General features: G+C 38.9%; 1 protein-coding gene across 3 annotated transcripts in view; it reads right to left on the reverse strand.

Moving 5' to 3' along the window:
* Window positions 1–14,537, reverse strand: part of col28a2a (collagen, type XXVIII, alpha 2a) — a 105,019-nt gene that overhangs the window by 17,223 nt on the left and 73,259 nt on the right. For all 3 annotated transcript variants that reach the window (XM_069935704.1, XM_069935703.1, XM_069935705.1), the window contains exons 28-32: window positions 14,226–14,294; window positions 12,492–12,572; window positions 11,527–11,562; window positions 3,826–3,862; window positions 2,857–3,414 (exon numbers count right to left, since the gene is read on the reverse strand). In XM_069935704.1, coding sequence (XP_069791805.1) covers window positions 2,857–3,414; window positions 3,826–3,862; window positions 11,527–11,562; window positions 12,492–12,572; window positions 14,226–14,294 — 781 coding nt within the window. The remainder of the gene's footprint in view (window positions 1–2,856; window positions 3,415–3,825; window positions 3,863–11,526; window positions 11,563–12,491; window positions 12,573–14,225; window positions 14,295–14,537) is intronic.

Raw genomic sequence — 14,537 nt, forward strand, 5'->3', positions numbered from 1 at the left:
TTGTGGCACTCCACTCATCGCTGACCTCCAGGCAGAATACTTTCCTTCCACTACTACTCTCTGCTTTCTTCCTGCAAGCCAACTTTTTAACCACACAGCCAAGGTTCCACTGATCCCATGCCTCATGACTTTCTGAATTCTCATGCTTGTCAAATGCCTTACTAAAAGTTTGCACACCTCTGACATAAGACTCACTGGTCTATAATTCCCAGGATTCTCCCTATTACTTTTTTTTAAACAAGGGAATACATTTGCCATTCTTCTTAATCCTACACACCAAGGCCTTCTCATGCCCTTTTCGAGCACTCCCAAGTCCTTTCTTAAGCTCATTCCTACTCCATACATTTCCATTCCTGTTTTGATTAGTTGCCTCACCTGTTTTGTCAGCCACAGTTCCATTTTCCTATCATCTTTTCCTTGTCCCAGTGGGACAAACTGATCTTGAACTCTGCACATGGACCCTAAACTTGCTCCATATTTATTCTGTGCCATCACCCTTAAACATCTGTTTCCAATTTACTCTTGCTAGTTCCTCTGTAATTAGCCTTTCCCCAATTAAGCACTTTCCCATTTTGTCTGTTTCTATCCTTTTCCATAGCTTAGAACTAGATCCAGTATGGCCTCTCCTCTTGCTGGCCTGTCCACATATTGTGTCAGAAATCCTTTTTGAACACACCTGACAAATTCACCCACATCTATTCCCTCTTGCAGTCAGTAGGTGCTAGTCAATATTTGGGAAGTTGAAATCACCCTTAACTAAACTACAACTCTGTATTTCCTGCACCATTCCAAAATCTGGCTGCTTATCTGCTCCTTGGTGTCCCGAGGGTTATAAAGGGGCCTATAGACTAGACCCAGCAGTGGTAGCTCCCTTCCTATTTCTGACTTCCATCCACACCGACCCAGTAGACACTCCCTCTGCAGCATCCTCCCTTTCGATAGCCATGATACTATCCCTGACCAGTAAAGCTACTCCCCCTCTCTCCTATTCCTTTTAAAACACCAAAACCTCAATGCCTGCATCAGCCAATTCTGCCCTTCTTGCAGCCAAGTTTCTGTTACAACCACATCGTAATTCCACGTACTGATCCATGGTCCGTTCATCCCCTTTATTCTCAGTACTCCCAACATTGAAATAGACATATTTCAACCCCTCTGATGGCTACATTTATGTTTTGTCCCCTGCCTGTCCTTCTTCACAAACTCAGAACAGATGGTATTATGATTTTGTCCTTCTGCCCTAATTTCTGAACTCACATTCTGATTTCCAACATACCCCCCCTCCCCCAAATAGTTTAAACCCTCCCCAACAGCTCTAGCAAACCTTCCCACCAGGATATATTGGTTCCTTTCCAGTTCAGGTGCAGCCTGTCTTTTTTTGTAAAGGTCAGACCTTTCCCAGAAGAAATTTCAATGATCCACAAATCTGAACCCCTGCCCCAACTCTTCAGCCAGCATTCATCTGCCACAACTTCTTATTCCTACCCTCTTTGGCACGTGGCACAGGCAGTAATCCCGAGATAATCACCCTTGAGGTCCTGCTTTTTAACTTTAATAACTCCCTACATTTCCCTCTTCAGGACCATGTCCCCACTCAGACCATGACATCTGGCTGCTCACCCTCTCCTTCCAGAATGTTGTGAACTCAATCCGAGACATCCCTGACCCTGGCACCTGGAAGGCAACATACCATCTGGGAGCTTCATTCTCATTCACAAAACCTCCTATCTCTTAGCCAATGAGTCCTCAATTACTATAGCTCTCTTCTTCTCCTTCCTTCCCTTTCTGAGCCGAGGGGCTAGCCTCTACACCTGAGATATGGCCACCATATACGTATCCAAAACAGTACATGTTGTTGAGGGGAACAACCTCAGTGTGTTCTGCATTGTCTGCCTATTCCCCTTCCCTCTCCTAGCAGTCACCCAGTTACCTGCCTCCGGACTGGGTGACTATTACATTGGATCCAAAGAGAGGTTTGTGATGATGGGGGATAGGGTGGAAAAATCACTACAGTGCACCAGCATTTGTGATGTGTTTGGGGTCAGGGAAGGGAGAAAAAGCAACAGTTACAGAATCAGTGAAGGAGTTGGAAGTGGTTAAAAGGTCAAGATGCAGATCAGGAGTTAGGTTCAAGTAACTCCAAATTAGAGTCAAGATGGGAGATCAGTGGATGGTGAAGAACATGCAGAGTTGGTCTGGAGTAAAGAGTACGGTGATCAAAGGATGATGCTACCTGAAATTTTACTGGGAATACCATGTTGTCCTGGAAGTATTCAACTATACATGGTCTAGACAACGTGGTCCAAGTTCCCCTAAAGTTTACACTGAGTGTGACACAGATTTTATCTTTGAGGTGCAAATTCAATCAGGAGGATAAGGGCAACTCATATCAAAGCTGCACAAATGAATTTCCTGAATGAAATGAAATGACCCAGAAAAAGGCCTTGCCACATTTCACTCAAAACAAAAAAGTTTTCAGTTTCATAATGAGTTTTTAGGCAGGTATATTTAAAAAAAATTTAACTTCCCTACATCCCAATGAAGCTGGCCCAGTCACATTCTCAATATCAGTTACAAGTCAAGAACTTCGATTTTTAAAATCTCTCCACAGGAGTCATTATGTAATTGATGAACCTGAATGACACAGGAGGAACACCTAAAGCTTTGCAAATACTTACTAATGTAAGAGACTAACAATGATCTGAGCATCCAGTATATAGCAATAACACACTGGATTTAGCTATGTAGTAAGTGTTCCATTTAACTTGGATTCATCTTAGGTGCACTATTAAAGTTTTCTTGTACTTGCATTGCATGAAAAACACTAAGTGATGAAACAATAGACATGACACGAACCTGGAAGGGTATTGAAATCATCAATGAGATACATGTGCTCGGCATCAGGATCTGAGGCAATTAGGTTGAGTTCATGCAGGAATTCTGCTTGGGTTGGGTCAGAGGCATTTACTATACCAATTGCAAACATCTCAATGTTTGCAGCATGAGCCTCTCGAACAGCAACATCCAGCTTGACGGTCTCTCTTCTGTCTGCCTGCCCATCAGTTAATACTACAGCAACTTTCTTCACACCAGAACGCGCTCCGTAGAAACCTTCTTGAGTTGCTTTGCGGATGGCTGTTCCTGTGTGCGTTCCTTCCCCAATGTACATCATTTTACGAATTGCCTGTTTGACATCTTGCTGTGTCAAATATCGACTGAGTCCAAACTCTAATCGTACTTCCAAACTGTATAGGACAAGACCAATTCGAGTAGCATTCCTGCCAACTGTTACTTTGTCAACAAGTGCAGTGACAAAATCTTTTATGATTTCAAAATTATCTGGCCCCACACTTTCTGAGCTATCGATCACAAAGATGAGTTCCATTGGTCTTTCTTTACATTTAATTCCGCAACCTTAAAAAAAAAATTAAAAAATAGTCTGACTAAACATGAATATATTCGCTTAAATCAAAAATAGAAAATGATAAATTGATAAGCAGGAATAGTTGAGAAATAAGGCAATAATTATAGAAATAGCTAAGTAATATTTTTAATGAACAACTTCCATGGTTGGTGAAGCCATAATTTTAAGCCACAATTTGCAAAGAATTGACCACACATTGAAAAGATTCATCAAAATTCAAAAATATATACATGTACACAGGAAAATAAAAGAAATTAAATCTACTTCAAGATTTCTTATGGAACAATTTTAACATTTCTGTTCATTTTGCTGGCAAGGATTCTTGTTGCATTGTTTAACCAGCAATAATTACAAAGGAAACGCAGAATAATTAGTGGACCAGAAATTGACAGGTAACATACCACATATCTCCTTGATCATTCTGATAATGTCTTCTCTCTAATAATACATTGAAAATAAAAGAGAAAAAATTGTATTTGGATACTATGTTCTATTGGTAAAAGAAAAGCTTTTAATAGTTTGCACAGAAATATTAATTATGTACGTCATAAACAATAAAATTAAGATTTATTTTAGACCTGATTTCTGAATTGACATATATCACTGAGGAAAGAGAAGATAGAAAATACAATATACAAGAATATTCGCAAATGAGTCTTTTAATCATGTAAAGTAAAATTCTGTTGTGAAAACAAAATTTAGAATTTTAATGAATTTTAACGGGCATTTCTAGACAAAACAATAAGATAGAGTCAGGAGAGGACTGGAAGGCACGTCTGATCCTTACGCCATCTTGCCACGCCCCCCAACAAAATTTAGAATTGACTGTGCTGCAAGACAATTTATTTTAAAATAAATAATAGCACAAGTACATCACGCAACTCCTCATGCCCAATCTATCATTCAATAAAATCATGTTGATTTTTAACCTCAGTCTCTTTCTTGAATATCTGGAGAGAGAATTCCCATTAGTCAGTAGCCTGTGGGTAAAGAGGTTTATTCATAAAACTATGGACCCTACAAAGAGTGGCTCCAAAGATCAAGGACAGTCAGAAGGTGGCCGCAGGAGGCTGAAGAATTTTTATATGACTGCCTCAAGTTAGTGGATTGGGTGGCGTCAATGATAACACCAGGGCCATTACAGCTATAAACAATAACACTCCTCCCTCCCCCAATCCATTCAGGGTTTTCCCCAACTAAAAGGTTCGAATGAACAATGAAATCCAATACCTGCTGGGAGACAGATCACAAACATCTAAGCCCAGAGATTGAAAAACTACACAAGGGGCAGGTACGACCTACAGAAAGCCATCTGAGCAAAGGGAAGATTCCAGACGAGAATGGAAATAACGAAGGATAGCCGACACCAGTGGCAGGGCCTAAAATGACATAACCTACTACAAAACCAATCCCGTGCAGTAGGAAACAGCAAAGCTTCACTTTCAGATGAATTCAATGCCTTCTATGCCCAATTTAACCACCAGAACAAGGAAGAACTACTGTGCACCCCCATGTCCATTGATGATCCTCTACTGTCAGTAGACAAGGATGATGTGTGGAAGTACCTGGTTGAGTGCTGACCAACTTGCCAATGAATTCATGGACATCTTCAACATTTCACTCCAGCAGGGATTTGTACCCATCTGCTTCAAACAGGCCTCAATCATACCGGTGCCCACTAAGAGTAGGTTAAGCTGCCTAAATGTCTGCCGACCAGTGGCAGTCACATCCACTGTGATGAAGTGTTTTGAGAGGCTGGGGTTGAAGCATTTCAGCTCATGTCTAAGTGGCAACATGGATCTGTTCCAATTTGCCTACCGCAGCAACAGGTCTATGGCAGGTGCCACCTCACTGGCTCTACAAAAACCCTGGGCAGCAAAGACACATACATCAGGATGCTCTTCACCGTCAACAGCTTGGCATTCAGCACCATCATCCCCTCAAAACTTATCAGCAGATACCAAGACCTGGACTCAACACCTCACTGGGTAATTGGATCCTGGATTTTCTGACTTCAAGACCCCCCCCCCCCCAATCAATAAGGATTGGCAAGAACATCTCCTCCATAATCTTCATCAGTACAGGAGCACCAAAGGACTGCATGCTTCAAGCCAGGATTCTCAACCTTTTTCTTTCATTGTTACGGGCCCAGAGGAACCCAAACCCAGCAGCAATAGAAATTCACCAAGACAAATGGTTACTTAAATAAAAGTTACTTTTAATTTTCTTTAAATATAAAAAACAGAATCAAACTTTAACTTATTATTACTATTAACTCCCTTCTAATTCTAAGCACATGTATGTGTATGTAATGTGTGTACGTTCAGAAAAGTTCTTTGATTCACAGTCTAATCTCACTTCTCACTCCTCCAAGTTCACCAGTATCAGGCAATTCTTATGCTGTGCACAGAATTTAACATTTATGAATTTTCATCAGGCTTTGGTGCTTGAAAGGTAAATGGTTACCACTGAGGAAGGTTCTTGTCAGTTTTCAGAGAGAGGTTTGATGCTCGTTGGAGACACACAAACAGATTAATTCCGATCAGCCACTTCAGTGTCTTGCCAACGAAACTTGCCCCATCAGAGTTTTCCAGATGATAACCTCTTTCTTTAAGGTCACCACAGAGTTCCTTTTCTGTTTCAATCATCTCTGGAAAAACATTATACAGCTAGCCATCTCCTCTTGTATGAATCACAAGGGTTCCAACAGGCTGAACTAAGAACTCACAACCCATCTTCAAAATGGGGTTTCAAATAAGCTTCCAAAAGCCACTGCAGAACCACACACACACACACACACACACACACACACACACACACACACACACACACACACACACACACACACACACTTCTCTGCTTGCAAAACCTTCCTAAAACAGCCAACTGTCTTCAGACAGATTGCGGCTCCAGACCCAATCTTCTGAGTCCGTTCATCTGTTGCTTTCCAAAACAATAATCCATTACTCTACAGCATGTCCAATTAACATTTATTTGTGAAGTACTTCAGCAAAGCAGCTTCCATTGTCTTTACAACGGCACTAGGAGCCTGGACTCTCTGGCTTGAGCAGCGCTCTGGCATTTTAAATGAGATCTGTGTTGTGAAGTGTTAGTTTGTGACCTACACTAGAAAAAACCCATAATTTATCTTCCAAAAACATATCTATGCATAACATAAAATATAACATTATCTGTCACACCACTCACATACCACTTTAAGTAATCCCTATGCCGTAGGTGCTCTCTGGTGATATGTGGGTGGAAAGAAAAAGTTTGAAAACCATTGTTTTAATCGTACCTAATTGACTCGTAATGTGCACGATTTCATAACTCCAAAGAAAATGGGCCAGTGACAACTTTTGTAATAATTGGATCTAGAGCAGTGGTTCTCAACCTTCCCTTCCCACTCACATACCACTTTAAGCAATCCCTTACTAATCACAGAGCATCTATGGGATAGAGATTACTTAAGATGGTATGTGTCAGGTCACTCGTCTGAGTGCTACTAGTACTACGTAACCCAGTACTACCTGTTGTATGGTGCGCGGTCGGCAACTAAACCAGGTCCCCTACCAGGCTTGCCTAGAGTGAAGGGTGGCTAGACCTGCAGGATGAAAAATAAGACCTGTCAAAGGGCGGACGAACCCTCTCGCAGGGTCAACGGCCATCTAGCAAACACATGCCATGACGGCATGCATCCCAGCCGTCTTGGACGCCCATGCTGCTGGTTCCTAGAGTGATGTCGAGAGGGTGGGTCTGAACCTGTACAACTCCCTACTCACCTAAAATCTATTCCTTTCTGAGGAGTGAGGTATATGCACATATCAAACCCCACAAACTGACTGAAAGGGACCATCATCATCCTATGGGATAGATATGTGAGCGGAAAGAAAAAGTTTGAAAACCACTGATTTACACTAATGACTGTGTGGCTTGGTACGACAACAAAACTATCTACAAATATGCTGAAAATATGACTAGCGATTTGTACAAAAAGGGATGATGAGTCAGCATACAGGAGAGACATTAAAAACTTGGCTGAATGGTGTACAATCAATATCACCAATATCAAGAAGCTGATTGTGGCCTTTAGGAAGGGAACATTGATCATTGGGCGATCAATTGGAAATAGCTTCCCTTACACATATGTTTTGGTCCTGTCCCTTTTTACAGAATTATTGGAAGGAAATTTTTTCCATTATATCTACTGTTTTGAATATTGATTTACAACCACATCCCATTACTGCAATTTTTGGATTACCTATGATAGATTTGACTTATTTATCTCTTCCTGCGGATCGTATGATTGCTTTTCTTACACTAATGGCTAGAAGATCTATACTATTAAATTGGAAAGAGATAAATCCTCCCACTGTTTTCCAATGGTTTACCCAAACTATACTATGTTTAAATTTAGAGAAAATTAGAAACTCTGTCTATGAATCCCCTTCTAAGTTTGAGTTAACCTGGCGACCATTTATTCAATATTTTCATTTGTGATGAGTTGATCTGGCTCTGTTTTCTTTCTATGATTATGTATGATAATTGGGCTGTAAGATGAAATCGGAGTGATCGGCGTGGTTTAGCTATATCTGTAGGTTTTTTTTTGGTTTTTTTAAAGTTTTTTTAAAGTTTTTTTTTAAGTTTTTTTTTAAGTTTTTTTTTAAGTTTTTTTTTAAGTTTTTTTTTAAGTTTTTTTTAAAGTTTTTTTTAAAGTTTTTTTTAATTTAGGAGTAGAGAAGGTGAGGTTACTAACTTAGATGACCTTTCCTGGAGCCAGCAGACTAATGCCATCATGAGAAAAGCACACCAGCATCTCTACTTCCTCACGAGTTTGCAGAGGTTCAGTAAGAAAACCTTGGCAAACTTCTACAGATGTGCAGTGGAAAAATGTGTTGCCTGGCATGGACACCAGGAAAAAGAATGTCAAGGTTGTATGTGATGTCATGTATGTACTCTGACAATAAATCTGAACTTTGAGATAAGAGCTCTGGCTCTAAACTTCCCAGGCAAAGAAAACATTAATTTAGAAATTTAATCTACTAAAAAGTATTCTCTTCTTTCAATGCTTGGAGCACCTTTACCGACTTCCAAATTAACTGATAATTTTGTTGTCAGACATACATTAAGAATTTGGTTTCAATTCAGGAAACATTTTGGATACCATAGATTTTTATTAGTCTTATTTTAGGTAATTCCTTTTTTTTTTTTAAAAACCATCAGTTCAAGATATTGGTTACCATCAATGGTCAAATTTAGGTATCCAATCATTTTTATTTTTTTTATTGTCCAAAATCTTGCTTCTTTTGAACAATTATCCACCAAATTTATAGTACCAAAACATCACTTTTTTGTTATTTATAGCTTCTTGAATTCTTTAATTTTGAGGCTCCCTCAAGATCAGGAACCTAATAAGATAGGGAAGATTTATAATTTAAACCTGATGACAAACAGTTGCTATTAGTCCTTTATGAACTATTTTTAGATCAAGGGTTAGTTCCCTGGACAGAATTAAAAAATTATTGGGAACAAGATATTCAACAGTTATTTTCTGAAACTACATGGGACTCTATTTTGAAGCGAGTGCATTCATCCTCTCTGCGCTAGACACCCATGATTACAATTTAATGTAGTACACTGAGCTCATTATTTCAAAGTCCAATTGACTAAATTATTTTGACTCCAAATCCTTTTCTTGCTCTTTTTGGAAACAAGTGTTATTGACTGCTTCACAATCCCACATAGTTGCCCTCGTCTCCCTTATTGCTAGAAGGGCCATATTAATGAGATGGAAAAATGCTGTCCCTCCCACTCATATTCAATGGTTGTCTGATATGATGGCATGTCTAACTTTGAAAAAAATTAGATGCTCCATTACTGAATCTTAATTTTAGCCCCTTTTACACTTGCCTCCCACTAAAATAGCTGTTCAGTGTCCTGGGATAGGACATTGAATGCTTTCACACTTGCAAGGAGCCATCCCCTGGGTTAGGACTGTTCTACCGGTGACGTCATGACACATTGAGTGATGGTGGACCTGCACTAAATCCTGATAATGTAATATGATCTTATATTTGAACAAAATTAATCATGCCTAATTAGAACAGAATTAAGCTTTATGTACAGCACAGTATAAGCCCTTTTGTCCCTGTTGTTGTTGTACTAACCTATATAAACTTTCAGAAGGGATCAATATAGTGGACAATTTTTAAACAGGGTGGGAAAGTTGGTAGCGCTATAGTGCTCAGTTTATACATCGTGGGAAAGTTTGTAGTGCTACAAGCACAATTTATATAGCGTGGGAAAGTTGGTTGCACTATCGTGTACAATTTATAAATACCATTGGAAAAAGTGATGGCGGACCTGCCCTCCCAGAATGCCATGCAGCAGAGATAGGGCTGTATGTCCGGCTGCATACATGAGCATTCATAGAGGGATTTTTCTGCTGCATGATATTCTGGGAAATCAGGTCCACCATTGTTTCCCCCCTCCCCCCCCCACAGTCTTTATAAATTGTGTTGTACAGCGCAACCAATTTTTCCACGCTGTTTAAAAATTGTCCGCTATTGCTGTTTATTTCTTCTCTCTCTCTCCCACTGCGACGTTTCCATGGCAAAGCTTATTCCTTCATTTTAATCTTTTCTTCCTGCACTCATGCAAAAACTTGGGTTATTTTAATCCCATAATGCAATTACCCATTTCACACTTGCCTGCTTGTGATGGTGTCTGCAGACACCGGAGATTGTACTAGGGGTCAAAGCCATCAATTCCCGGTGTGAGATGATGTCATCTGTCGCTGGCTTTGAGCTGATTTTGCTTTCACACTAGGTTGATTGGCGGTTAATTTCTGGGATCACTTGCAAGTGCAAAAGGGGCTTTTGCTTCCTTATGGGGTTCATTTCTTAATTATTTTCAAAATTTATAAGGTTAGTCTACTTTTGATTTTTTTTTACCCTTGATTACCTTCTTTTAAAAAAAAAATTAGGTAGTGGACTGTTTATGTATAGCCAGCAGGCTCCAAAAGGAGGGGGTTGACAATTAGTATAGTGTTTTTTTTTCTTTTCAATGTAACAGGTCTAAACACCATTTTTATTATTAAATGTGATTTGTAATTCTTTATTATCATGTACTTATGTAACATTTACTAGATGAAACCAATACAAATATTGAAAAAGAAAGAAAGCATCATTCTTGCATTTAACTTTTAAGTCCTGAAAGAACTTCGATGCAATCACCTGTGAGTCTTCATATCAACCAACTGTTTCACCTCTCTTCACATGAAAAACCTGCTTTCCAGGAACTGACCTGATGAACCTTTGTTACAATTTCTCTCTTGCTAGTATACCCTTCCTTTTTAAAAAAAATGAAGACCAGACGCATGCAATATTCCAGATGCTGTTTCACCAGGGCTACATATAACATCTCTACTCATTTACTCAAATCCTCTTGGTCAACATCTAAACATTCAAAAGGTTAACATACTACTGTCTTCCACATTGCTCAACTTATCATCTTAACTTTCATTGATTTGTGAACAAGGACATCCAGGCCACTTCGAAATGCAACATCTTTCAACTTCTCACATTTAAAAAAATGCTCCATTTTTCTTTCACTACTTAATATATCACATGGAGTGTGGCATATGCACGAGGCATCTTCCAGCTATATAATTCAATGTTTATCCATATAATATTCACAAAGATTGCATTTTGACTGCATCTGGTATCGTTCACTTGGGAATATTTCTGATTGCAACAAATGAGAACAGAAAATTTCCTCAACAAATAATAAGTTATACAGGTAAGCTCATCATATGTTCCTTTATTGACGACTTTAAAGGGAATTAGAAAAAGTAGAGTTAAATATTGAGCTTCAAAGCAAGGTGCACTAATATACATTAAAAAAAATTCCAAAGACATAAACAGTTAATTTTGCTCTTCTGTGGCTTTCCCCCAAAATTAAAAATAATTAATGCTTCAAAGTTCTTGATATAGGGCATTTGGTGTTCAATTTTAATAATACCCCTTATGCTGTAAATTTTCAAGTACATTTTTGATATATACATAATGACACAAGTGTATACAAAAATATCAGTGACTCACTGTTAAGCCAGGGTCGCCCTTTGCTCCATGTCTTCCCTAAACATTTTTTAAGCCAATGTAAAGATAGACAAAATTAACATATTATGCAAAATCAAAAAGATAGTGTCATGAACCATTTTATAATTGTAATAAATAAGTAATTGGAAACTATTTTACACCACTGGAGACCAAAAAGATTGATGACCAAAAAAAAGGGAAGTAGTGAGGGTTAGGTGTTTATACGTATTTCAAATTAAGAAGGAGAAGCCTATGGTGCTTGGATTTCTTTCTGGTGTTCAGAAGAGAACTCTTACTTTTCTCATAGCATAATGAAACCTTAAAATAATTAAACTAATTGATGTTAATTTATTTTTGTTGCCAGTTTGCATTCCAATTTTGATGATGCCTGCCACAGCTTGTCCTCCATTTAGACCTAATGTGTAAAAACTATCCCCATTGCAGGCACACAAAATAAACACTCCCTCCCCAGGTTCCTCAGGTGAGACAAGGTATTACTCCATCCTCTTGGAAGTCATGGATGGCTCTTCTTTGTTTCAAGTGATGGAATAAAAGTTTTTTCCCGATCTAGTTTTCAGTTCCTCAGCTAGCATCAGGAAGCAAACAGGGCTTATGAATAACTCATGTGGAATTTTAAAAATTGCCTTTCCATTCATCATATTGTCACTGGCTAAAGAATGAAAGATGACCGTAATATTGAATATATTGAACCTGAAAGCAGAGGCAAATAAGGGAAGAAGCCACTTCTCTTTAAATTTTATGTAAGAAGATTTAAGAATTTTATCAGCAATCGTGAAGAAACGACTTACAAGAGTCAGTATAAATGAATCAATGAGATACAGATTTTAATATTTAAAATCAAATAGTATGCTATTTGTGTAACAATTAATTGCAAAATATTTTATGAGAAATATAAACATGGAGTAATGAAAAAAATTAATTCAATACAGGAATAATTACACACTTACAGGTGCCCCGGTAGAACCAGCAACACCCACATCTCCTTTACTTCCCTTCTGACCCCGTTCACCTATTAGACCACGGTCACCCTGTGGCATAAAACAAAACATGATGCTAATTTTGAAATGCTTTGCTATTCTTTCCATTATTACACCAAGGATTAAAATATATTGAAATTCAAAAACTTGGACATTTAAAAAAAAGTGCATTTGACATACATGGTTAGAAATAGTTAGCTGATCTAAGATTTTTCAGGTAATCTCTTCCTCATCCAATGTAAAAAAGGCTGGGTTTTTTTTTCCACATCCCAATCTCACTATCATTCTTGTTTGATTATTTAACCAGATAACTGACTCCTCAAATCTTTTGTCACCTGTGACTCTATATGACAAAGAACAATGGGGAATGAAGTACAATTTTGATTGCTGAAATAAATGGCAGACCTGGCTGTGGGTTGTATTTACACATTTGGACTGTTCATCCTCATGAGAGGAAAGACCAGCCAGCAGCCAGCAGCACCTTGTACACAGATTTGTACTTCCAAATGACAATGCATTCTTCCCCTGATAAACACAAGTCCAACCAGCATCATTAATTTCTATAACCTACTTTCTCCCCTTTTAAACATGCGGTCATGGATTTATACAGCATAGAAACAGTCCAGAGGTTTGCAGTCATCATTACTTTAGCTCTCTTAAAAGTGCCAAATTGAACCAAAACTTTTAGTCTATTCCTACTTCCCTGTTTCTAGTTTTATACATTTCTTATTCATATCTTCAGGTCTTATGTTCACACCATAACATTATTCTATTTCTTATTTTAAAAGTCTGCAGGATATTAATCTTCATTTCTGAGCAACTTCTATATCCAGCCAAGTAAATGAAACAGGAATTCGAGGGACCAGACAGTCCATGGAATGCTCTGGATACAAGGTGAAAAACTCATAATGGGCTTTACCGCTTCTGCCTCTCAGTGCCTTTCCTCAGCAATGCAGTGTGGTTCTGTTGTTGCTAGCATTAGCTTCTTCTAATTTTCTTTGTAACAAAGCAAAATTCCTAATCAGGCATCATTAAATCTTTCATTGTGACAAGCAAAGTGAACACACTTGATTGCCAATCATTCAGTACTGAGTAATTGATGGTTGGCATGGAAGGGTGAGCTGAAGGTGCCAATTTCTTGTGCTGTAAATGATTGACAGGACAGAATCGGGGACGGCACTGCTAGAGTAGTGGTTAGCGCATTGCTGCCATAGGGCCAGCAATCAGGACTGGACCAGGGTTCGAATCCTGCACTGTCTGTAAGGAGTTTGTACGACCTCAGTGTCTGTGTGGATTTCCTCCGAACGCTCAGATTTCCTCACACCTTTCAAAATGTACTGTGGGGTTGTAGGTCAATTGGGTGTAATTGGGTGGCACAGGTTCGTGGGCCAAAATGGTCTGTTTCTGTGCTGTATGTTGAGGTTTACATCTAAGTAGACCTTCCCTCTTCAAACCAACTTCACTTTTTGTCAAAAATCTCCAACTGTCTGGTACTTTCTGTACTTTGAAAAATATATTACAGCTATTTGGCTTATGGGTTCAATGTGAGAGCAATACTGCTGCAGAAGTGTTGGCAATATATTAATTTTCTGTCAGCAATAATTCCTTCAACCTGCACTGCAGAGGTGGAAGGGCAGAAGTTTACTTGTTAGTCAGCAGGAGACAGTTGTGGTTCATTGTGCAAGCCGCAAATTGCCCACGTACCTTGGGTCCCAAAAGCCCTTCCCCTGGTGGTCCACGAGGTCCTATCATTCCTTGAAAACCTTGATCCCCCTATCAGATGGTAGAGACTCAATTTAGTATTAACATAGAACATAGAAAGCTGAAACATATCCCTACCTTAGAAATTACTAGACTTACTCATAGCCCTCTACTTTTTCTAAGATCCATGAACCTATCCAAAAGTCTCTTAAAAGATTATTGTATCCGCATCCACCACCATGGCTGGCAGCCCGTTCCATGGATCTACTACTCTCTGCATAAAAAACTTACCCCTGACATCTCGTCTGCACCTAC

This window comes from Narcine bancroftii, chromosome 4 (genome assembly GCF_036971445.1).
Source record: "Narcine bancroftii isolate sNarBan1 chromosome 4, sNarBan1.hap1, whole genome shotgun sequence".
NCBI lineage: Eukaryota > Metazoa > Chordata > Chondrichthyes > Torpediniformes > Narcinidae > Narcine > Narcine bancroftii.